The 26,757-nt window shown below is 35.5% G+C and overlaps 1 protein-coding gene, 1 long non-coding RNA gene and 2 other non-coding genes across 6 annotated transcripts; 2 read left to right on the forward strand and 2 right to left on the reverse strand.

Moving 5' to 3' along the window:
* Positions 1 to 111: 111 nt before the first annotated feature.
* LOC116178112 (angiogenic factor with G patch and FHA domains 1) lies at positions 112 to 6,637 on the reverse strand. 3 transcript variants are annotated; one of them, XM_031497497.1, is made up of 9 exons: positions 6,576 to 6,637; positions 6,294 to 6,521; positions 6,010 to 6,195; positions 5,800 to 5,964; positions 3,582 to 3,711; positions 2,998 to 3,399; positions 2,745 to 2,949; positions 421 to 520; positions 112 to 343 (listed from the first exon to the last, which is right to left on the reverse strand). In XM_031497497.1, the coding sequence occupies exons 2-9, from the start codon at positions 6,516 to 6,518 to the stop codon at positions 182 to 184; spliced, it is 1,575 nt and encodes a 524-aa protein (XP_031353357.1). In that variant the 5' UTR covers positions 6,519 to 6,521; positions 6,576 to 6,637; the 3' UTR covers positions 112 to 181. The 3 variants fall into 3 exon arrangements, with proteins under 3 accessions (XP_031353357.1, XP_031353348.1, XP_031353364.1); XM_031497488.1 differs by having other exon boundaries at positions 6,569 to 6,637; XM_031497504.1 differs by lacking the exon at positions 3,582 to 3,711 and adding an exon at positions 3,748 to 3,829 and having other exon boundaries at positions 6,569 to 6,637.
* Positions 6,638 to 11,721: 5,084 nt separating this feature from the next.
* Positions 11,722 to 11,911, forward strand: LOC116160740. Its single transcript, XR_004143326.1, has one exon. It is a non-coding gene; the product is annotated as a U2 spliceosomal RNA (small nuclear RNA).
* A 2,343-nt stretch (positions 11,912 to 14,254) lies between these two features.
* Positions 14,255 to 14,416, reverse strand: LOC116160738. Its single transcript, XR_004143324.1, has one exon. It is a non-coding gene; the product is annotated as a U1 spliceosomal RNA (small nuclear RNA).
* A 6,528-nt stretch (positions 14,417 to 20,944) lies between these two features.
* On the forward strand, positions 20,945 to 22,126 carry LOC116164475. The gene is made up of 3 exons (XR_004143910.1): positions 20,945 to 21,192; positions 21,282 to 21,646; positions 21,771 to 22,126. It is a non-coding gene; the product is annotated as an uncharacterized LOC116164475 (long non-coding RNA).
* The last annotated feature ends 4,631 nt before the right edge of the window (positions 22,127 to 26,757 follow it).

The raw sequence follows: 26,757 nt of genomic DNA on the forward strand, positions 1-26,757 counted from the left end.
AAATTTTGCAGAGTAGGGATACTGATTTATTTATTGATTAGTTGACGTTATTTGTGGGATGTCGTAACTGAACCAGTAAAACGAAACTTTGGTGATAAACCATGGAATGGATAAAAATTTGCAAAAAAATATATTAACAACTTACATTACAAAATGGTACAATAATAAATAAACATGCTATTTAATCTAAATCAAAGACATCCTCCGAAGGCGTTTTCAATTGATTATAACGTTCTTGCATTTTTTCCCACTTTTTGTTATTCTCAACCTTCGTCTCTACGTTCAATAATGTAGTGTTTGTGAATCCCATACCAGCCCTACCGACAGTTGTAGTCAGTTCCACCTGAAAACAAGTATGTGTACTAAATCAAACAAACCAATCGGCTTCTTCAAAATCAAACAATTTGTTACGGGTCTTACCGGATTAATCAGTCCTGTGCCCTCTTTTCCTAACGATTGACCCGCTTTCCATCCCATTTTTGACAATAGTTTAAATCCTTTATTTTCCGCTCCAATTGATCTGAAAATATATTGTATTATTACTCTTTATTTACATATTATTATTGCTTACGCCAGTAACACATAATGAATGACATTCAGGTACTTTTTATAGTCTTAGGTGCCTAACATACCTGAAATACTTCGACAACTCATTACTAAGTTTAATAATTCTCTAAGATAATAATAATAATTATTATTATTTTTTTTTTTCTTTCATTACTCCAATAAGAATAACTTATATATCTGTGTTGTTCATTTGTACGTTTTATATAATTTATATATAATTTGGTTTACGTTGCGCAATTTAATCCACTTTAATTATCTTTCAATGCATTTTTTCAAATACTGTATGTTTATAATATCACTCTACTTAAGTATACCATCTTAGTTACACAATTGTAATTTCACTCTTGTAAACAGTGTATTGTTACTCTATTATTGGAATATGTTTTCTGTTTGAGCAATAAAGTATTATTATTATAACATTCTAATGTTTTTAATTATTCATAAACATCAGTAATTTGTTGTATCAATAAACAAGTTTTCTCAAATTAATATTGAAAATCAATATTGAAATTGCAAAACATCACCTAAAATATATTTTATATTTTAGACAGCGAATGTTTAAATGTTTCGATGCATTACACATTTACAACATGGATGGTTTATATTCTTATTATGTTACCTTTTTTAATTTCTTTATCTTATACTAGTATACATTGAGATATTCATTTGCACTAAAGCATATGTAGAACTTATCCATGTGTACTTAAACTACACTAAAATTTTCACCTTCTAATAAATCAGTTTCTGAAAAATATTCCAATCAGCTTAAGAAGATGAGGTGAAAATGGGATTACATTTTGTCTCCTTTGAATACAAAATGAACGTACCTGAGGATTTGCCATAAAATGCAAATTTTTATTGGGACAGCGCATATGAATATTGCAGTATAGCTTATGTTATCAATAAGCCACACAGGAATTTTTCGAAAGAAAAAAATTCTCCTTATGTGATGGATTTGTCCGTCTGTCTGTTCCTCATCTAACTTGAGAACGAAAGGAGACAGCGATGTGCCAAACCTTCGCCAATCGATTTCTAAGAGTTCAAGGATCAGTGCTATTGAATATGAGCCGGATCAAAAGTCTGGTTTACGAATACGAGCGGAGTGACAAAAAATGCCCCTACTGAAAATCGTATGCGATTCTTCGTATCTTCGTAATTAACGTCACGTTTATACTGTTATTTTAGCGATTTGTACGGACGATTCGCTGTCGGTCAAAATTTTGCTTTTGTAGTTGCATGTAAATAGAATTATTGATTCTTATTAAGTATTAATTACGCTTTTAGTGGACGATTTACCCTAGTCTCAGACGTTAGACATTGGCAACGCAATAGTTATGTGCCGCGGCATTCACTATGTCTCTTGTTTGTTTGGATATGTTGTTATCTGTTACAGATAAGGCAGAAAAGCGCCCTTCTGAGCTCAAAAGACCGTTATAACCAGAGTTCAAAGGTAATTATTTTCAATGACTCCTTTATGTAACGTTTGATTACATACTAGTTTTTGATTCAATCGAATTGTAATTACTACATTTGTTTAATAGTAATTTAATAATCATAGCTACGTACATTGTTTTATGCGGAAGCCTGTTTTGATTTGAATAATTTCCCTGACTAAATTAAATTAAATTTAAACATTGACATTTCAGATCTAGAAATTAGTTTCCTATTTGTAATAATAAATTACACTTGATTGTAACAATTATATGTTCTACCCTGTCAATTATTTTATTTCAAGACCAAAACAAGGATCTTTTAGTCTGTCTTGTTCCCCCTTTCGGTAAGTATTCCCTTCTCTTTTTTGAAATTTACTAAAGACTAATTGGCGCCTATCCGGTTTACTATTACTAAATTTCCTTTTTGCTTCATTTTGGTTAGTATACAAGAACCCCATTATTCACCTCAATCCACCTCTATTTTACCTAAGCTTACTACCTGCATTTTTGTTATGTTTGCTCAAAGTGAACGTAACAGAATGTGCAGTGAGTATACTACTGCAATTAGTGATTTTTTTCAGGCAAATCATTAATAAAAATTAAAAATAACAGGGGACCCAAATTAGACCCCTGAGGTCGTAAATAGACAATTCATTGTAACATCCTGAACATCCTATAAAAGTTGATATGCGCAAGTGCACTTCATGATCTTACTTGTGCTCAAAAAGTAAACAAAAAACTTACTCGTCAATGGAAGCCACTTGGGTTTTTTCGTGTTCATTGTGACTTCCAATCGTGTCACGTCTTACTTGAGCCCTATCTGTGTACCCGGACGCCAAATTACAATTATTTGATTCGGACCAATTAACAGCAAACTTCTTGCGTAACTTTCGAAGCTCGCTCTTGTGCTGCTCACTTTTAGACGATGATACAATTTTTTCCTTCTCATCTACAATGACCGGATTAGTTGTTGCGTACGCCTTAAATATAGGATTACCAGTTTTAGACTGGAGCAACCCGGGTTCGCACTGATTACACGTTTCGTTACTGCTATGTATGTGGCAAAGTAAAACCGTTGAGCCAATCTGAATTTCGTTTCCATGCTTTAAAGGTACTGGTTCGCTTTCTTGTTTGCAGGCAGACATTCTCTTTCCGTTTAATAATGTGCCGTTTCTGGAGCCCAAATCAGTGACTGTGTACGTATTTAGGTCATTATCAAAGGTGAATTTCAAATGATGCTTGCTGATACTAATGTCTGGGATGAGGACTGCGTGATCCCCTTCTCTGCCCAGCGTACCACCTTGGTAAGTTATAATGTATAAAGTTCCGGCTGTTAGTTTGGCAACGTCTGTACTTTTCACCACAATTCGTATACACGGAGGCCATGCGTTTGATATGTCTGTCAAAAATGAAAGCGTTTAAATTTTAAAATGCTTATAATTTTGAAATTATTCAACATGGACTCAATATGTAAATAGGAAAAACTGATTCAGTATCAAATGAAGTCCTTCCACCAAATTGAACCATAATCAGTTCTCAAACACACAAAAAGTCGTCGTAGTAATTTAAAAATATTAATACCGGCATGCTCGGATAAATTTGTTTCGTCTACGTTATCTTGGGATGTACCGCTAACACTACTGTCCGAACATTCTCCTTCTTCTAATTCGGCGTTTTCTGTACTATAATCTGATCGATCCCTCTTGGTACCCTAGAAAGAATAGCGAGTTATACTAGGGGTACATACCAAGAGCTAGTTTACGAAGAGGGTATATATTCATATGATTGAATGAAAGAGTTAGATCATCCAAATCGCAAGAGGTGATTACCTAAAACAAATATTAGTCGTTATAACTCTATTATTTCTACCGAATCAATTTAATTTATTACCTATTCCAAAATTATGATAAAATAGACTGAAGCGTACTTTGTTACATTTAAGTAATACACGATTAATCAATTGAATTCACAATCAATCGATTTATACTCTGTAGAGATAATTATTGCAAATTTTTTAGCTAAATAATTTCATGCACAAAATAAGGTTTTTTATTAATTTATAACCAAAGAAATAAAATTCAAAACGATCTTAAAATCCCACCAGACCGGGATGGTGAGAAATACAAGTGAGTGCGATCAAAATCTCTGAGTTATGATTTCTAAAATAATGCTTATTTTATTATTAGAGGATTATTGAGGAAGTAACAACCTGAATAGGATTAGTAGATATAAAGAATACGACGATTGTGTGGTTTACCTAAGTACAGGAGATACCAATGTAACAAAGCTTCTATTTTACATACTTTCATGACCACCCAGTATCTGGAGGCGCTTCGTTACGAAAAGTACCGTGCCGAAAGTATTTATGTTGGTTCGAAGAGTAATTAATAAATAATAATTAAAGCTGTAATTAATTCGCTGTTCGCACCCGTTCCCGTTAAAATATTTCAACTATATTTGGTGCTTTCGAAAGCTCTTGTCATTTAGAAGAGACGAAGAAAAATTAATATTTTAGAGTTTCTGTTCTGTTAAGCCAGTTTTGGTTTCCTATATTAATGGAGAAGTTTCCAGTTTTTTTTTGCTGTAAATTAATTATGAAAATTTAAGTCAAATAAAAGAAAAATGCGAAAGAATCATTAAAATACATCCACAAACGAAAAAGTAACAAGACATTAAAGTTGCGCTTGGAAAAATATTGTTGTTTCACCGTGTGACGTCACTTGACCTATTCGCATACGATGCCTATTCGTTCGCTTAGAACGTGTACGGTTGCTTATTGGTGCGCCGCAACGATTAGGACAAATGACGTCACAGGCAGCAAAGTGAAGTAATACATTTCTCAGTCATTTATTAATGGATTTTTCATTATACCTCTCCGAAAGTACTGTCTTTTCATGTATCCCAAGCGCGCCGAAAGTAAGGTTTTCCCGTGCGCTGGCCATAACTATCCCTATCCCATGTGTTGCCATGCATACCGCGGCTTGACTTTGACATATATGTCAACCGATTTTTTACCATTGTGTTAAAAATCTTCAATGTAAATAATTATTCTCCGTTATTTTCGGAGAGGTATAATGAAAAATCTCGTGAAAAATATCGTTCATTACACGTCCAGGAAGGCTTTTCCCATGTTTGCATGGCTTCCCGTGTGAGGCGAAGCCGAACACGGGAAACGTCATGCGCCCACGGGTAAATCTTCCTTTCTGGACTGGTAATGAAATATACTATTAAAATTTTTTATTCACAATCATATATGTAATATGTCAATTGCCAACTGGTTTGAAGTTTGGAACAGCGTATGGTAAAATACTTTAATATAACCACTTAATTGATTATGTAAAGGTGTACATACATATGCGAGCTCAAGCGTTCGTGAACTGCTCGCGAACACCTGGTTTACTTAAATTAGGATGGGATTTGTAAGCACTCGTGAACTGTTCCTGAGTGGTTCGTGCTGTTTTCTGTCGTTTTTTTGACGAACAATGGGATTCGCAGATCATAGTGGGCGGTGTTTGTGTGAAGTTCTTCTACTCGTGAGCTTTAAATATGGAGTGTAGTACACAGACCAATGACTGCTGGTGGTTTGGCTTTTCCATGGATCATTGGAAATTCATTGTAAAAATAATTTTAAAGAACAGTTTATGAGCAGTTCGCAAAAGGTTCAGTTCGCATATGTATACACATATAAACTTTTTTGTATTTAATAGTGATTCAATTAACTATTTTAACTCGTATTTTAATAAATAGATAGACACACATTGCTATTAGTGTACTAGTGGTAAATTAGAACTTTACTTACTTTTTTTTTAGTTTTCTTCTTTCTTTTGCTCCTTATAGGTTTATTCACTACTTCATCCCACTTTTTTGTAGCAATCGGTACCTGAGAATGATACTCGTAGGTTTCAGTTTCAGTATTGTACGTCATATATGTCCCCGAATTTCCATCGTAATATAAGCCGAGTTCCTAAAGTTATTTCTATAAAAAAATCCTCAAACATGCTGCACATACCGCATTATAATAATATCCAGAATTGTAGTCGTAGTACAAACCAGAAGTTTCTTCGTATACAAATCCAGTACTTTGCATTGCCATTTCGGCAGCTTCCGTAATTTCTTCAGAAACAGACTTTTCAGCATTTTGGTGGTCTTGATCAAGATTCGTTTGAATAGCCACATTTCTTGTTTCTACTTTTTTCTAGAATTTTAAATAGACAGTTAAGAATAGAGGCTTATTCCAACTTCTACCAATTACTTTAACTGTGGGCAAAAAGTAAACATTATAATTACACTTACACATAATTTCACTTTTAATTTACTAATCTTCTTTTGCTGCTGTTCAATATATTTACGAAGGGTCTTGATTAACTCTAACACATTGGGATATCTTTCTTTTAAATCCATTTGCAAAGATTTGCTCAGCAAGAACTTTTTTCCAATTGAACATTGGAAGTCGCTTTCATCGGAACTATTCTTCAATAAACTGCATTCACAATCGATGTGATCGGAACTCGAGTCCATTCTCTACAAATAAATATAGAATTTCTTGTATGGTTTTAAAAAAAAATTACAAATTACACCCGTTTGATTTAGAACAGATGACTTCTCACTTTGATTTTGACAATCTGTAAGGAAACATGACCTACTGAGACAGTTGCAACTATCAAATTTCATGTGAACTACTATAGCGTAGCGCGTTCACACCATATATATTTTATATACCGGGTGAATATTTCAAAACCGAACATAGGGAATTAACATGGGTAAACAGGTTTTTTGCAGATCGTTGCTCCCTATATTAACTTAGAGGGTTCATAATGACACCAATAGAAAGATTTTTTTTTTTCTCATCTAATGATATACAAATTAGTTCATTTTCAGTTGTATGTTTCATTATTTAGCAAACATTCGGCAAAAAATCCTATTCGCCAAATCATGTTAACCATGGAAATTTTTTAAAGAATTGAAATAGCTTTTGACACAGACGGAGTAAGACGGTCTTTAAAATGGACGGAAAACAAATATCGCGTACTAGAGAAAACCATATACTTCCACAATAAATTTATATTTAAACTACAGGTATTGTATGTTATTTATTACAGAAAATTATTTATTTATGATATAAAAAAATATTTCTCTAGATATTTATTGATATTCATTAAGTACATTTACCTACGACATTTCAAGAAAATTATGTTTGGTTACAATTATGTTCATTTTGAACGCTTCGTGGGCATAGACATTCTAAATGTCTATGATGTTTAAGTGGGTGGTTTAAAATTGTCTGATTTAGCCTGAAAACCAACCGATACACGATTGTCGACCACGTCTTTTCCTTCTTCGGCAATATAAAGCTCGGTCACGTAATGGAAGGAGACACCGGAGCAAAATTTGCAGACTTCGGAGCATTTAAGATTTCTTTTTATGCAAGTACAGTGCCGTCCACTACAATCTTTCTTGCACCCGCATAATACACATTTAAAAAAAATAGAGGAGTGCCACTTCGCTCATTATTGTTAGAATGAGCCCCTGTTCGGTCTTCTACAATCTCCAATTAGTCAATTAGTCACACTTTATTATTTAAATCATGGATCATGGGTATTTTCAGTGTAGTATCTTCCGTGCAGAGTTACTAGGCACTTCGCTCCGGCACCTGCGATGGATAAACCTAAAATTGTTCATCCCCTCGCGCGACGTCCAGATGCTTGAAGCATGGTCTCCCCCACGCAAGGTAAAATAAGTATTTCCTCGCTATTGATGTTGAAAGTTGCTCAAATCTTAAAACATTTTTGAATAAAATTGTCCATTTTTGAAGGGCTGCATCTCAGTAAGTATTGAACCTAGTACCTACATAATTGCCTTTGGTCTTAAATTGTACTAATATTAGTCTACTTTGTAGAAAATATTTTTTAAACGCGTAGTTTAAGATATAGAAGCGTGGCGTACTCTAGTTTTTATTAATGCACCGTTATCTGAATCGTGTTTGTTTAACTGCAGTTGATTACCTCTTTTTATCGTACAATTTGAGCAGTTTTATTTGTGCATTTTTATCGTTCGCAATTTGTTTGTACCTAGTTGGATTTATTTCATGTATTTGTGTGGGATATGCCGGGGTTTTGTCCCCTAGAAGGTTTCCCTGTGCGTAATATATATTTTTACACACAAAAATTTGCGTTTTATTCAATTACCCTTCTCGATAAAGGTCTCATGTTCCAACACAAAAGGACCGATTACACAATTTTCCGGCCGACACTTTATGGAATATGTTTACAATATACGTACAAAAAGGTAGCCGAAGTATTGAAGGCGAGCGCGGATGCGGGTCTTCTGGCAGGTTAAGCGTAGCACGAAGTCTAGCTGGCAGTCAAAGCAGGAATTGCTTTTCAAAGTTCGGGGATCTGCTTTTAACTGCTTGCAGCCAGGTACGCTACGCTCTTATCGGTCAGAGGGTGCAGCACGTTTTAGTTTGTTGACAGATGTACAAGCGGCGCGTTGCGTCGCCACACACAACGTAGGAGTTCATTTGATTCGTCCATATCGAGCAGACTGCTGCATAGATTCAAAAATGCCGCGAAAAGTTTATTATTTCGACTTAAAAGTTAGGTGGCTCTGCTTGTAGTGTCTCCAGAGTTGTCAACTTGTATTGTATTGGCATCTGGAGAGCCTCTAAAATCATCACAGAAGGTAATTAACAAACATTCACAATTTTTGTACCCATTTCGCGAACTTTATTTATGTTAGAACTAGCCCATTTATTTATTTTAATAACACTCTTACCATGGAGCAGCTTTTGTTACATCCGAGAAGGTTCCTGAATCATCCGAAATGGAGTTTACGGAGCATAAACTTGCCGAGAGCTGAAAAGGTTCGCAAACAGCAAGCAAAAGGTATATGGGAAAGGTATGAGAAAATGGTCAGTCTCAGTCAAAAATGACCTGATCTATATATACAGGGTGTTTTTAAATATGATGTAAATACGGAAGTGTCTAATTCTTTGACTTAATTTTATGACTAAAAGTTCATATAAATATAGATCTGCACACGCTTTGTTACCGATTTACAGGGTGTTATAGTTGTACCGTAGACTTTACACTTTAAAACTGTTTTTATTACTAGCTGACCCGACGGACGGTGTCCTCTTTCTTAGCTATGAATACCTATTCAATTCGGACTGGAATAAATAATTACAAAAAATTTGCTGTGGCTAGTACAGGTACCACCCGCCCCACCTGCGCATGCGCGATTCTGCCCTTTTATGTTAGTGTAGCAAATTTGGTTTAAATCGGTTCAACCGTTTAGCAGGAACAGAGATTTTGACATACTTGCCCCAAAATTTCTCAATCTCTCCCCAAAATAATAAAAAATAAACGCACTAACTTCTAGTTGCGCCAAATGCCGTAATTTGAAAGCAATTATTGTATTTCTGGATATCATTGACATGACTTATATGATGTAAGCTCTTCAGGGTAACTTATATTTCAAATTTGAGCGAAATATCTCAAAAACTGCAACAAATATAAAGGAAAAACTGAAAAATCTTGAAATTTTCACACCCTGCAGATCGGTAATGAAGCGTTTGCGGATCTATGTTTATATGAACTTGCAGTTATAAAATAAGCCGAAGATTAGCCTCTTCCCTATTTACATCATATTTAGGAACACCCTGTATGAACCGAGGGCTCTCCTTTCAAAACGATCCATCATACTAGAAACAGAAATGATATGCAGAGGCCTCTACGCGGGAAGGGAGGGACAACGAAGTCTAGGTAACCCTTAAATTACTCCGATACAACTGAACACCGAACGATCCTCGAGATGTAACTTTTTGACCCGACTGTCTACGTACCTATCTGAAAAACAATATCGACCTCTCTTGTATTTTAAGAATATGTGTACAATTTTCAAAGCGATCGGACGTTTCTAAACAAAGTTATCGTGCACACGGACAGGCAGACGGATAGACGGTAGTACAAAATTATAAACGATCTCAAGAATCGTTAATAAAAATCCTAGGCATGGCTATTTGTCTGAAAATTACAATCTGTGGTTCGTTTCTTTTTTTAAATGGAAGCCCTGTATACGAATTACATACTAATAATAAGATATCTACCTCGGAAAAACCATCCGACAGTAACGCAATTATGCAAATGGTCAAGTGGGAAAGATTAATTGAAAGTCTTCCCCGTACTTATAGGCTATGGTACTTACCTAATTTAAAAATTGTTTCTTAATATACCTACTTGACTACTTATAGGTAGGTACGTTTTCTTTGCATTTAACCAATTTGTTGAATTGATATGATTAGGAAAAAATCTTGTAAATGTCTATTAAATAATGATCAAGCAGCTCATATAGCTAACAAGATACTCTTTATTATCTTCTATATACCTCCACAAATAACAATAGGATTGCTTTTTTTGCATTTCTAGGCGATTAATTTTAAAAGTTGATAGTCTCAAATCGTGTCACATCTAACCGGGCCGGCTTTAGGCGTAAGCTGTGTATAACCAAAGAGTACTCTTTGGTATAACCTTTGAATATTATTCAAAGGTATAACTCTATGTTTCGGGCGCAGACAACAAGGGGCGCAAATCGATCGATCGATCATCGATGAAAAACCCCGTCCACGGGAGCGGGACATTAACTGGTAGGCGGTACGAAATTAATATATTTTTAAGAGCCTGCTTGCAAAGAGTTCCCAAATTCAGGCTTTAGCGCGACAGGCAGGGGCGCAAATTTAAGTGCTTTGGTACAATGCTTACACGTAGGTAACTTTTGCCTTGTGCTGGCCCTGCGATCGAACAACTCTGAAACTCCTGTACCCAGGCGATGGAAACTGATGGTAAAATTCTAAAAGAGTCGCACTCGAATTTGAAAAGTAAACCATTATAGCCGTGTAGGAAATTGAGTGCCCTTTTCAATGATATGTCACGGGACACAACGTTCAATTTAAAATTATTGAAGGGGTGTTTACGGCAAGGTAAGTAAAAGATTCCAACCAAAATCGACCTGTTTCTACGTTTTTTCCAAAAGCAACTTCCGTATTCAGTCAGATCGTTTTCGCCGTGCCACCCCAGCGGTGCGCCATCGAGCCTTAGTTTTACATATATTTCTATTCATTCTATTACGAGTATAACATAAGCAATCCAAAGATAATGTATTATCTTTGAGCAAATCTTATTGACTAAAGTTTTTGACAAAGTGCATGAACATGAATTTCGATGATTATAACAAAGATATTAATAATATATTATCATAGATTTGGTATTATCAATGAATCACTTATTCAATGGTATTGTCTTTGTAAATTGTAATGGTACAGTTGACACAAAACAAGAAAAGAGGGCGCTGCAAGTAACTCGGTCATAAAGTCACTAGATATAGAAAGTACCGCAATCATCCGCCATTTTTGGGCAAATTTGCTGCCAACTTAAAAAAATTGACAAATAAAATCTGAATAGCTGTCATTTTTTATAACCTAACTTCATAGTACTGTCATGTTTTATAAAAATATATACAGATATCTCCAAACAGGTGGAACAAACCCTAACATTAAAGTTACTAGAATCTGGTAACTTCCGCCATTTTTGGGCAAAAATCATGCGTTCTCTCTCTAACACACGAGCCCAATAGATTGCGGTACTTTCTATATTTAGTGACTTTACTCGGTCAGTTTAACTGCTGACACGGCAAAATAACATCGAAACGTTGCACTAAACACGTTATCGCTTCTCGGCCTATGGCTAAGATCAAAGTGTAGTATCTGTTCTTATCAGCTTAATATCTGATACGACCCGCATGCGGGTCCAGTATATTAAACTGATTTTTGGAAATTGACGGAGGTTAGGGGCTTGCTCCACCTCCGTCGCGGGTTGGCCCGGTCTTGCAGTACCTCCGGGATCGGCCCAAATAAAACAATCATAAACAAAGATTCCCAACCTAGACCCACAGGAGAACAACTTTTACTGATGAGTGAAGGTTTTCTATTCTTTGTTCAAGACGATGGGAAGAGAGCTCTCAGTTTATGGAGTGCAATGAGAAAAGACTCTTGCCACTCCCCACAGAGAAGAAGTGCCCCGTGCGCGGATAAATCCCAAAGATCTGTTATAGTATATTAAGTATGGAGAACGGTAAGGGATTTTTACCGTTCGAAATTGTTTGGCGGAGGAGCGAAGCGACGACTCCAATAATTATTGTCTGAGAACGGGGTGCTTATAACATTTTTTGCGCGATCGAAATTAAAATTATGCAACCAATATATATGCATTAAGAAATGAACGAGCAGAATAAATCGATCGAAGTGGTATGCTGTACATCACTAGGTAACCAGTTTATTTGTCAAAATTGAAATTAATAAACCGATACAACGAAATATCGAAGGATCCTCAGTATTACAATCACTTTTAACGACAATTTATTTTAATCTTACAAAATACATTTTATAGTTAACAAAAATGCATCCAAATTCATGTCTTGGGCTTTGAGATAATGCTCTTGGTTTTTTTCCCAACGATCTTGGTGCATAAATAACGATTTTGACATGTTTTGATCAAAATCCATGTGGTCCATAAAAATAGATCAAATTCATGTTTAGATCATTGAGATAATGCTCTTGATCTTTTTCCCAACGATCTTGGTGCATAAATAACGATTTTGACATGTTTTGATCAAAATCCACGTTTTCGCCAAAAATTCATCAAATTCATGTCTTGGGCATTGAGATAATGCGCTTAGTCTTTTTCCCAACGCTCTTGGTGCATAAATAACGATTTTGACATGTTTTGATCAAAATCCACGTGGTCGCCAAAAATTCATCAAATTCATGTCTTGGGCATTGAGATAATGCGCTTAGTCTTTTCCCAACGCTCTTGGTGCATAAATAACGATTTTGACATGTTTTGATCAAAATCCACGTGGTCGCCAAAAATGCATCAAATTCATGTCTTGGGCATTGAGATAATGCGCCTAGTCTTTTCCCAACGATCTTGGTGCATAATTAACGATTTTGACATATTTTGATCAAAATCCATGTGGCCTCAGAAAAATAATTTAACATTTTTGAATCACACACATGCGGTTATCAAACGTGCACGTTATCAACTCTTTCAGCATCAAGATAATGCGTTTGAAAGCTTTTACAACTCTAAATTCATGTGTAAAGAATAATTTTGGGTACATTTTGCTCTAAAACTTTTGACCGAGACCACAGAGAAGAGTTATATTGAATTGTTACACATCTAAGAGTCATAGGGAATAATCTAGCGAAAGTCCGAACTCGATACATGACCTAGGGAATGAAATATGTTAATTTTTATTATATTGAGTTCGCAGTTTTTCCTGTTCCCGATTCACTCGAAGTCGTATAACTTTTGTTCCTGTTGAACCAGCTTCCTGAAAATCAATAGCGTCCGTTCTTAATGTCCAACGTACCCGTATACCAAATTTCAACACAATCGGCCACTTTTAAAAAGAGTTAGAGCGCACACGGACGGACGGACGGACGACAATACAAAACTATAAAAGATCTGAGGATCCTTAATAATTTCATAAAAATGTGCATGTGTCTGATGTAGTTTGCTAGCTTTGCACTTCCTTTATGACTTTATGAGCGTCTTTCTATAGGAACCAACAGCACAAATTGTACCTACGTTTAATGTACCTAACAATAATTAAAGATTAAATGTTAGACTGTTGATTTTGAACTGATGGTTTTTAAAAAGGCGTCGGTAAGTATTTTTGCTGAATTGAATTTCATGTAATTCCGTTTATAACTAACGGAGATGTCAAAAGGGGGCCTTCTTTATTTTTTTGCCTACATTGCCAATTCACGAACTCCGATCTACAAATTTGATAAAGAATCCACTTGCAAAATTTCATTGTAATCGGTCCATTCAGCAGACGGAAAAACACCGCAAAATTATAAACTCGCTGGACGGAGATTCATCTATTTCAGGGGTCAGCAACCTTTTGTTATACTTATATTTTACGCGGAGAACGAGAATGTGCGGCCCGCACTTGAGTTCTAGTATACCACAATATTTTGTGCCCAAATATGTTAGTTTAAAATTTAAAAAATAAATTCATAATTTTTAGATTTTTTTTATATTAGTTAGCAAATGCTTGCATGTAGAGACAGAACTTCAAATAAAGCTAGCACCAAGCACGAGTGGTCTGCACTTTAGCAATTTTCTACCTAACTAACACGACAGATAGATCTGTGCTAACACGGAAACAAGCTTTGTTTATTTTAACTTAAACCGGGACAGCGCGTACGCAGTCCCGACTACCAAAAATTACGCGCCCGAGTTATCCACATTAGGGATAATCGCAGGTTTCAGCCCGATCGCAGTGCAATGAAAGGGCCTCATCCTGGGGGAACCGCCTTATTGATCACGGTAACCCCTACGCCAGGTAAGTATGCTTATGTAGCATTTCGGTGAATGTCATATTCAACATACAACGGAATATCAAATGTCTGAAATGTTAGTGGCGTCACTACTCGTTAAATTCGATAACTATATGATATTGCGATCTATCTTTGTTTGAAGGTTATCTTTGATAATAAATTCATAAATTTCGGTCTATCCTCTACCAACAAAGTTGAATGTTGAGAATAATTAGGAACGCATTAGCAGTACTTATCCAATTATAAAAAAAAGAAGTAAAGGGATAGTTATTTACATTATTAGTGCGGGAACAGTTATTTTGCAGATGAGCGCGAAGTTTGGCGGCGCGAGTGCGCAACGCGCACGAGCGACGCATCTCGCGCGAATCAAGCAAATACTGTTCACGCACGTAACATGTATTCTATTTTTTGCACGAATTAGTTAAATCGAATTTATATAAATTGAAATCCTTTTCGCGAGATGTTTGCGACATTATAATTCTTTTGAAAAAATCAAGTCCTCTATGCCGATAAAGTAGAAATCTAGAAATTTAAAATGTCAATTTATTGGTCAAAACTTCTGGTTTAAGCTTATTTTTGCCCCTGTACTACAGGGAATGATGTAAACGTAAAGTGTATTTACATTTTCTTTTTTACTCTTCCATCATACTACTTATTAGTTTATGATCCGCACTAAATAGATAATTTCGTTGAATTTTTAGGCACTAGTGCGCGAAAGTAGATAGTCAATTGTAAAATTGACGTTCCCGACTTTCGTGTTTTATTGGGAAAACGCGATTTAGAACGAAGGAGTGCAAAAAATAATTAAAGAATTTCTGCAAACTAAAAGATCGTAAATGATCGTATATTTAGATGTACGAACAAACGTTTACGTTCTTAGACCTATTACTAGATGTCCTACTGTGTGTTTTGTTGTTGAAAAATATGAAATAGGTAGGTATATCTATATAATTTAAAAACATGTACGTTATAAAAAACAGTTTTTGAAAACTCTGAAAATGGGTTGTGGGAAAAAAACCAAATTTAATTTTTGTATCACCAGTTTCCTATATGCAGAAGCTCATGATACATTCACGGGCATTTGGATTGGATATCTACTAAAACGTGTGTGTAGGTATCGTGACTAAACCGAGATAGGACCATTGAATTCAATAAGACCCACTATTAAATGGTTAGTGGCGCCACTAATAATCCATCAATTTGTTCAGTGATCTACCCATGGAGGTATAATGATCTAATGACCCGAGCATTACATGCTCGTTTTTATCAAGCACATATTAAGGGTAGCTCCACCTAATTCAGGCGAATTGCTTTTAAACGTCCGTGTATCTTTGCAAGTACGAGTGTGATTATTTATTGCGCATTTTTTACCACCCGCGCGTTAGTAAGTGTAGGTATTGCACTGGGGTAAAAAATTACCCACCGAATTTTTTTTTACAGAAATACACGTTTTGAAGCTGCAGCCGCTGCAGGAATCTCGATTATGTCGGTCGGCAGAGCTGGGCAAAATACTTTTTAGAAGTATTTAAATCCCAAATACTAAATACATTCAAAAAAGCAAAGGTATTTAAAGATTAAATACCTACTTTTTTAAGCAACATAAGCAAATATTAAATACAAATACTTTAGTTTAGTTTAGTTTTATTTATCCCCATACCGATTACAAAGTAATATTGGGTTGTCACAGCATACGATAAGGTATAAAATTACAAACAGGCAATATAAATTGAACTAAAAACATAATTTACAATAATTCGCCGTCGCGCAGGACTTGGAGGTATTCGTTCACTCGGTAGTATGGATTATGTTCTAGCTTGAATTTTAAATTTATTTGTTGATGTAAGTGTTCGCAGTTCTTGTGGGAGATGGTAGAATAGCTTGATCGCCATATACCTGGGAGAATCCTCAAATAGTGCAGTGCTATGTCCTGGGACGCTGGGATTGTGGCCATATCTGGTTTGTATGCCATACCTAAGGTCCTGATTGGTCGTAAATTGGGATTTATTTTCAAGTATATATGATACACACTTGTATATATATAATGAATATACGGTCATGATTTTCATTTTCTTGAACAGAGCAAAGATCATACTGATCTTTGAACAGAGGCCGACTTTAAAAAGTATTTAAATACTTCTGGAAAAGTATTTTACTACTTTACAAACTATTTAAATACTTTGTAAAGTATTTAAATATTTTGAAAGTATTTAAATATTTGAAAAGTATTTAACCACTTTTGAAAGTATTTAACTATTTTCGAAAGTATACTTTCAAAATATTTAAATGTTTGGAAAAGTATCATATTTCAGTTTCTAGTAAATTTACGCCGGTTTACTTATCTAATGTGGAAAATTTTTTTGAGTCGGATTTTTTGTTGACTATAAGTATATTTGAATATGGATTTAATATTTAATCTTGGAAAAATATTTAATGTTAGCTAAATGGACATTACAACCTGATGTGTCGAGTTAGAAAATTCAATGGTTGTCTACTGTATTTGCCTATTTAACACTGCCGATCCATACATATATCACTAATCCAAAGGTACGGCACACACAAATCACAAATAAAATTTCGATTAAATACGCATGTGGTACTACTAAACTATCACAAAAACTGTTCTTCTTCGCTGTTACTTTAGTCTTAGTTATATTTTCTTCGGGCGGCTAGAAAATTAGTACAGGGTAGGGTATGGTAATAACTTTGTTGTTTATTTAGGGATTACGTTGCAGGTTAGATGTTTGTCACATTTTCAAACCAACAAATCTCTTTAAAACTGAACAATCAATCGCCATGGTTTACAACAACGCAGTCGGCATGCTTGTGGTCAATAATCCTCTTATATTCCGATGCCGCGACGTGCTTGTGAACTATCTACTTATACTTATGATTGCTGCTCCACTGAAAACCGCAATAAATCATAGATGAAAATACAAACTTTTGCGATTTTCACACATAATTAAACAAATTAAGCATTTATCTTCTTTTGGGTTTTACATTTAATTGTATTACTAATGAAGACATTTCGATAACGGACATAGTTACCTCATCACTCATCATTTATCAAAAATATAACTCTGCTATAAAAATCCAAAAACGAAAATTGTTTTAATTTAAGTACCTAATGATTAGCAAGTTCTTCAAAAATTAAATATTATTAAAATGATTAATGAATTGAGGGTGTTCTGACTTGTCATCCTCAAGGCATTTTAGAAACATTTAATATTTGCAGTATCAAGTTCCTGCTAATTTTGACTTGAATAAAAAATTAAAATAATTTTCGTAGTTGACTTTTTGAAGAATAGCAGGCTTACTTACATTTACACTTTTAACTTTATTTGACATCTTTACTTTTTTCTAATAGTTTTTTTGATAACTTACAAAGGTAACTGACGCTAACTGAAACTGTTATCGAAACGATTTCATTTGTAAACAAATTAAATAGAAAAACTCGTGTATACACGATTATAACCCAAAAGAAGATAAATATTTAATTACGCAACTTTGGTACATTTTAAGTCATATAACAGTGGTTGGAAAGTAGAACTGAATACCTATCTAAGCAGCATTTAGCCGTTGGTCAATCCAACGTATCTACAAATTAGTCCGCATATTTCCGCGGGCATGGGGTAAGTTTGAAGGGACTTGTATCTCTGTGTGCAAATAATTAAAGCATGTGGTACCCTATACGCTTCAATGCGATTCTTATGCATAAATACCTACTTACTTATCGAATGTCGTAAGAATTTATAAACTATTTAAGTAACATTAATTATTAGTACTATTACCCATATAAGACGAGCAGGCGAGTGGACATGAGTAGGAAGCAAAGTAACTTACACACCTACAGAGTAAGTAGTAAGCTAAAGCTGTTTGAAAATATCTTCCTGATAGGCATATTGATTATTAATTTTTAAAAATTAAATCTATAGGACTGTAGGGGTTCCTCAAAAAGTCTATATCCTTCAAGAGTATTTAAGTACTTTCCAAAAGTATTTAAATGGGCGAAAAGTATTTAAATAGTCCAAAAGTATTTAAATACTTCAGAAGCATTTAAATACTCTAAAAGTATTTAAATACTACAAAAGTATTTAAATATTTCCCAAATATATTTAAATACTTTTCAAAAGTATTTAAATCCTAAATACTTTTAAAAGTATTTGAGCTTTCAAATACAAATACAATGTTAAGAAAGTATTTAAATACCAAGTATTTAAAAATTTCAAATACTTCCCAGCTCTGTCGGTCGGCCTGTCTGTACTCCTACTAAACGACTGAACCAATTGGAACCAATTTTGGTAGACATTCTTACTGTCGACACTTAAGTTTAGTTCGCCGGATGATTTTGATAGGAAAGGCAACGGCCGGCCGATCAGACGAAATTAAATTGACATATCTAACAACAATTCGTATTTTATTGCAATACGGCGGAATTGGTTGATTCACGAACTTAACATAGATATGTATGAGATACATATGTTACACCAATACACCATCCCTTAAAGTTTGGTCGAAATCGGTTTATAATTACGAAAGTTAGAGTGTTTCTTGGAAGTGATAAATACAGGGTGAGCCTTTTTCGATGTTCAGTATGGGGATTTCGTAAATCGTAAGAGATAGAAAGTCACTTAAATGGACAGTGATCAAAATTTTTAGCACCATCAGAAAGCTGAGAACAAATGACTAAGAGTTTGTTAAAACTATTTTTTGATATCTTTGAGAGTAGGCAGCGCATTATGAAATTTTTCGGGTCTTTGACCCTAACTTCATTGTTTGTGAAGCTACAAGAAACTCTTAAAGGGAAACTTAATCTACATAAAATTCTGTAATTCTTTGCTCATTTAAGCGACATGTAGTGATTGTAGCTCTGTCGGAATCTACTATTCAGCGCGCGTTTGGTTCGTTCGGGGCATTTTGTTGCAAATGAATACGCACCTTTACATAGCACCATTGTATTTATAAACATTTATAAATACAATGATAGTACTAACACCGTACGTGTTGATTATTTCGATAAGTAAAAAAAAAGTGTGAAGTTGGCCACGCCCCGTTTTCTTATGCTATGTAGCAGCTGACAGCACTAACGTAGCAGTAAACTGTTGTCACGTTTTTGTCAAATTATTTCATGTGGGCGAGGCCAACTTCACATGGGTAAACTATGGTTTCGAATTTAGATAAAGTCCTTTCCGGCGCGCTGCGCTTTAGCACTTTAGGGAAAGCATTGAATATAAGTAGGTAATTATACTTATTCAATGGTGAAAAGTAGCAAGAATCATACACAGTGTACCCCAGAATCTCGCCCAGAATACTCTTTTGCACCTACGTGTATCAAATATAACTAGTATAATAGACCACGAGTGATCACTATGTGTATTTTTTTATGGCGGTCACTTGCAACCGACGAAGGCGCATTTTCTCCACACAGAATCAGTAATAACTCGGGATCGGGAAGGAAGTGACTAATACAAAAAATCTTTTGTCGTTCTGATCTCGAGGCTGTGCTACACCGTAATAGAAAGAGATCACAACAAAAAGCTTAAACTGGAGGAGTCGAGTGTTACAGACGGACAAAGTGCGGACAATAGCGTTCATTTTTCTTTTGGAAAATGCGCTAAACATATGTATACATATTTAGGTAGTACTCCTTTAGGTATATTTAAAAGGAAGCGCCCTTAAACTAAAATTATGTTTTAACAAATCGTCTTATTTTTACAGTTTCAGTAAACGAGCCGGTATCACGGTTGGTATAAGCACAGACAACATATACTATGTTGTCTGTGGTATAAGCAAAGAGTATATAACGAACGTTATATGGTATAAGTACCTCTGTCAGAACACTCTGTACCTACACATATTTTTATTTTTTGATGGCCTTTAATGATAATAAATAGTAAAACAATTCATAGACAGATACATATTTTAAAAATAAATTTACGTATCAAGTTTATAGATGTGGGACTTCGTTGTGCAAAACCTTGTGCAAAACTGATATAGGTATGTATTCAAATTAAAATTCGCACATTAGGTATCTTCACAATATAAACTAAATTTACGTAGATATTTGTGTAGTTACATTGTAATCGTGCTAAGATACATATTAAGCCCCTGAGGCCACATAAACTATCAAAGTGATACCAGAGATTTAAATATTATTAAATCTGTGGTGATACTACCATTGTATTTATAAATTTAACGAAGTGCTCAAATCACCGTGAATGGGGGTGTAGAGTGGCTTTCATTTGATACAAAGTTAAGGGCCACCTTTTTAAAATAACAATGCGGTACAAAATAAGGTTTCAAGTCGTGTCCCAAGCATTTGAAAAAAAATAACACATTCAATTTATACAACATTTCCGATTTTATTTTATTTCGCAATGAAAACCGTGGAACTATGCAGGTATGTCGTCAGTCACCATTAACGATTTGAATAAAACTAAAAACGCGACGCGACATGAGCAATGCAGATCAATTGGTTATTGGTTTAATTCGGGGACATACGCTGAATACGGGGCGGTTGGCCGCATGCCCGCATACAAATTCAATTCGAATGGTGTATCCAAGATATATAGAGACTGGTAGGCGCGCTTATACCTGTAAAATTTGACGCCAAATCCGGCGCTAGGTAAACTCAATCCATAGATGGCGCCAGGGTGATCAGTGTACTTCAAATGAATGTCATTTAAATTGTTTTAGGTTATGATGTTATGTACAAAAATTTTTTACTTAGCGACTTGGTGTGGTTTGGCATCTACAGTGTGTTATACCTAGTTATTGTTGCAAACAATTTCGGTAAATAAAATAGACAAGTACTAATCGGATGTATAAGCAGGCAAACTTGCACATCGCACTGTTCACTTTGCTAAAGTTCAAAGTTACAGAGCATTGAGGGGTTCCACTAAAAAGGATGCTCGTTATCACAGTAAATAGTAGCGCAATACCTGCATTACAGACTTCTTACCCCGTCTAGCTGTCGGAGCTTGTACTGGATCAAGCGAAGTCAACAAGTCATTGATCAATGTAAACCATATGTGAACAAACCAGGAGCCGCCCTTCTTATACCTATTAAGATAAGCATCAAATGACCCTCACCTACACAATCTACGGTGTAAGCAATCATGCCGAGAGCTGTAAGAACCTCTGACACAAAATCATTATTGCCCGTTTGATTAGCGAGATTCTCGGCTGCTGAGATGGGGATTGAAGGAACTGGCAAAAGTCTACATTATTACTGTTAAGATGGAAGGTAGGGGGGACCCGACTTGTTCAACCTACCTTTTTATTTTATAACTTAATCTCGGAAGCTCCCAGGATCTAAATGCTGGATAGAAGGGGACTAGTGCAATAATTTTAACCAACTTCTGTTCCAGGAGTGTGGCTTATCCTAACCTTAGTCATCTTCCCATTTAACGCCTCTGCAAAACGACCAACTTCGGACTTCAGAAGAATGACAGATCACTGCGTAGGCAACGACGTGGAATTGTATTAGGTGTCGATGCTAACGATGTGTGGGGAAACACAACTACACTACACTTCTGCAGTCTGCACAGCTTCCTTGCCTTGGGTCTCATGCCGAGTACAATTACTTAGTGGTCGCTCTCCTACTTTCCATGGAAATTTAAAATACAGATGCGTTAAAACATAGACCCTTTTTCCATATTATTATCAGGGAAACTGCCTGTTACATTTTTTACAAATATTTACAAATAAATTTTCTATAAACAACGTCAACAATTTAATGAGACCAATTTTGCTAGTTACGCATATTTTTAAGAAGCTGCGCGTTATGACAATCTACAAAACAAGAATTGTAATTATTGCATTTACACTAAGTAGGTATTTTGACTAAAAAAAAGTCGAAATGCTTCAATTACATACTGAAGGAACTCGAAGTAAAGATGTATCACGAGTTAAGGGCGTATTGTGGTCTCAAATCAAACACTTTCTCATATTTGATGGTTTAATTCAAATTTAAATGACGTGTTAGAATAAATTGACAGTTTTGTGAAGTACACTGCATAGATATATAAATACATAGATACAGCCATACCCCAACATAGTTCAAAAGGACGTACCATCTGTTACCATCACTTTCGGCACATTAATTACGTATAGCGCTATCCTTTATGATGATGAGCATGGAAGACAAGATTCGCATTATTTATTATAACTGTCAATCAAATTGTTAGCACAAATCACAAAGAAAATGATCAGATTTGGGACTTTACAACATAAATAAACCGCCCTTTTATTTATTTAAATCGCTTAGCAGCAAGAAATGTTACATTTAAAATGGAAGATGTTACTTAGAAAGCTGGCAAATGAAGAATTTAAAAAAATTACAGCTGACAACTGGAAGAAAGTGTGTGAACATGTGGAAAGTGATTAATTTAAAAGAGAAGTTATATTGGTTGATGTTTCTGAACTTTATAATAAGTGTTAATAATGACAGTGATGATTCGGATTTGTCAATTTCATCTGACGATGATTCGGATTGTGAACTTTTTTACAAACGTAATAAATGTTCACTAAATGAGTATTATCACCAATTGGATATCATTGTTAAGATGTTGTATTTATTTTAAATAAATGTACACGTGTAGCTTACTTACTACAATTAGCACTATAATTTTAAAAAGAAACCCCACCGATTGGACATATGCCGAAAGGTAGCCAAGACGCGTAGCGACCAAAATTTGATATTGCACGCACACACAGTCTATAAATCTCGTTTTCCTAAGAATATTGCACGGATCCTTCTTTGTGATCATGATACAAACGCACTGCATCAACATCATATAGGTCAAAATGATAATTGGAAACGAATTCACTTCCTGTCGCAACGTAATCTCCGTTACCATTACGCCTAAAACCATGCAATTAAAATGTTGAACATAATCTTTACTTACTTACGGTTTTTTTTGATATTCTGCAAGCCAGCAATGAATTCACTGCAGCACATCATGCCAAACAAGGTAAACATAGTCCCAAATTTGAATGGCGTAGCTCTATGTAATAAAACTGTTTCAGGAATAACAATTATGGACGCGTCTATCATTATGGCAAGCACTAATGTTATTCGTATTCAATTGAAAACGCAATAATTACATAATATTTAGTGAAAAAACCGCCCATCATGTTTAGGGCGAATATTTTTAGTTAGATTTGATTTCGCGCGATCGTGATATGTGTCAACTGTCACATGACTTATGGGACGCGCTAAGTTTGTTTTAAGCGTCCGATTCGCGTACGACATAGTGGTTAATGCAATAAAAAGAGATAGAACATGTTCCTTCTTGGTTAGAAAGTAATGGAGAGATGTACAAATTTCTTTGATATGTTTTTTAAAAACCGAGGTACGTTTGTTAAGGATGGCTGTATCTAGGTATTTATATATCTATGGTACACTGGGATGGGTGGCGACATCTAGGGAGCGATTTTAACTGGCGCCGCATTCTGTCTTACATAATGGCGGCGAGTCATCCTACCATCTTTAATATATCTTGGGTGTATCTTTGTGGCATCAGTCATTTTAATTAGTACAAATTCTCCACATACATCTAAACAGATCTCGTTTGCAAATTACATACCTATAAGCTAATGATACACTATTGTTACTTAATTGTTTTGAGTAACGTCATCAGTTTGAATTAATAATAATTAGTACGTAATGTAAGCATAATAAAAATCGGAAGAAAAGTTATAATGTTCTTAATTTAAAGATTATTTTTCTTTGCTTATAGGTTGCATAAATCATTGACCATTACTCATTTTTAATTACCTATATACGTACGTTAGCACAGAATGTTAGCTATAAATTGTAACAAACCTGTATCTATTCGATTCTATACTACAGGCCTAATCATTTCTAAAATATCATTTTTTCAGTGAGCATACGAGTATTGTATAGGTACATATATAGAGTGTCCCAAAGGAATGGGATAATGGGTCTGTAGATTTAGTCAACCGTTAATACAAAAAATGTTTCAAAGGTTCATGAATATTTTTGGCACATTTTGCCGCACACCTAAATATTTCTAGGTAACGTTACTATGGAGACGAGTATTGTAGCACCCTGTATTTTACTGGTTATTTACATTCCTTTTCTATATCTTTTCATTTAAAATAGTGGGTAAGGGTTTTAGCGCATTTTTGCAAATTTATTTGTATAAAGTAGCTTTTAATCTCACTTTGGCTGGCTGAATGGCAGCAAATGTGGGCGCGTAGAAGAACTCTTGTAGAAGGGCGACGGGTGTACGTGTATATACAAGGCCGTGTAATTTGTCAACCTTAGGGACAGGGCTACATGATGTGGGGTTGGCGACATCTGGGCGTCATCCTCGAGCGTAGTTTACTAACGTGAAGGTTTTTCAGTTTTTTCATATCTTCTACTACAGTTGTGGTCCGATTCTTTTCAAATTGGTGTCGTCGGAAAGATGTTGTAAACGCGCACAACTCCTGCGGAATTTTTTTTGTCCTAGGGGCGAAATTAACGACCTTCGCGCGTCTTCGAGAGGTAGTCAACTTCGGGCGCCTTTTACCTTCCGTTGCTAATTTTGTCACGCGGTTTAACGTTTCGTAAATCTCGAATCGCTGTCTCTCTTTCTCGTGTCGCCAATAGAAGCTTGAGTAATGAGAAGTGCCCCAAAAATTAAGTATTATCTTGTGGAAGGTTTTTAGCGAAATCCACCAAAATGTGGGTGTAATATAACTATATAAGTATGCACCGAAAAAAGAAATGTGGTAGCCTCCAATAAGCTCTTAACTGATGGTGGAGTGAAAACTTCAAACGCGAATTTGAGGTGAACGGGGCGTCGGAAGTGGGTACCGTCAAAGGGAATGTGGTAGCCCCCGACACGATCTTACTGATGGTGGAGTCAAATCTTCAAACGCGCCTCGGAAGGGGATACCGACAAAGGGAATATGGTAGCCCCCGACAAGATTTTACTGAGGGTGGAGTCAAAACTTTAAACGCGAATTGCGGGTACACGCGGAAAGTGGGTACCGACAAAGTGAATGTAGTAGCCTTCGACAACAACTTTTATTGATGGTTGAGTCAAAAGTGGCTAATAGAATACTGATCTGCCACACAAAAATGCGCTGAAGTCCCTTCGATCTCACACGAGTGTCATATATCATCGGACTACGCATGTCCGATGTCAACGAGCGGTACGATGGCAGTACGTACTTGACGATTAACAAATAAAGAGCTATCGTAACCAACGTCCACGAATTACTATTTATTATTAACGCCTCTACCCTCGGCTAACATTACGCAACCGAAATACATTACATGGTGGCATACGGTAAAACCGACGACGCGTGTCTATAAAGTAATAACGTGGTACGGACGAAGATAAGCGAATTCGGCATTCGCGAATCGCGGTTTACGTGCGATAAGAAAAACGGTAGCAAACAAGTGTGCGCGAGGCTTTACTCGACGCGCCGTACGTACTTACTGGAAAGTAGGGTTTACTTCTTTCAAAATATTATAAAATAATTTCGTTACTAAATGGCGGATTCGGCAATAACACCGGGAATAATGCACTTTAAAGGCAATCTTGCCGCAAATTGGCGATTATGGAGGCAGAAATTTGATTTATACATGCTTGCCAGCGATAAATCAAAAAAGAACGATGAAGTTAGAGTTGCAATTTTACTTAATTTTCTGGGCGACGAAGGACTTCAAATTTTTAATACCTTCGAATTCGATGGAGAAAGTGATCGGAAAACATTATCAGTAGTGCTACAAAAATACAGTGAATACTGTGAACCGTTAAAAAATCTAGTTTATGAACATTTTAAATTTTTTAAGCGCGAACAACTAACGGGGGAGACGGTTGATCAGTTCGTCACAGCCCTTAAACAACTTTCGTTATCGTGTGAGTTCAAAGAACGAGATGTAATGATTTTGGATAGAATTGTGCTTGGAATTCGTGATACGCGTACACAAGCAAAATTGTTACAAACAGATGGGCTAACGCTGGACAAAGCGTTATCTATATGTCGCGCTATCGAAAGCAGCTCGATACAACAAAAAGAAATCGCGGGCGCTTCAAAAAACGAACTATTAGTGGATAGTGTCAATAGTTACGGTCATAAACCAAAAAACAGCGAAGTTTTTAATAAAAATAAAGACAGATACCACTATAAAAATAAAAGTGTAAATTTTTATAATGGAAACTATCCGAGAACGAGCCATTCGGAGGGTAGTAATGACAACTATCGAAATTATCGGCAAAACGCAGGTAACAAGTGCCAAAATTGTGGCATGATTCATCCACAAGGTAAGTGCCCTGCTTTATTTCGTATCTGTCGTCGCTGTAATAGGAAAGGTCACTACCGCAAATTTTGTAA

The sequence above is a fragment of the Photinus pyralis genome, unplaced genomic scaffold (genome assembly GCF_008802855.1).
Source record: "Photinus pyralis isolate 1611_PpyrPB1 unplaced genomic scaffold, Ppyr1.3 Ppyr1.4_LG1, whole genome shotgun sequence".
In the NCBI taxonomy this organism is placed as follows: Eukaryota; Metazoa; Arthropoda; class Insecta; order Coleoptera; family Lampyridae; genus Photinus; species Photinus pyralis.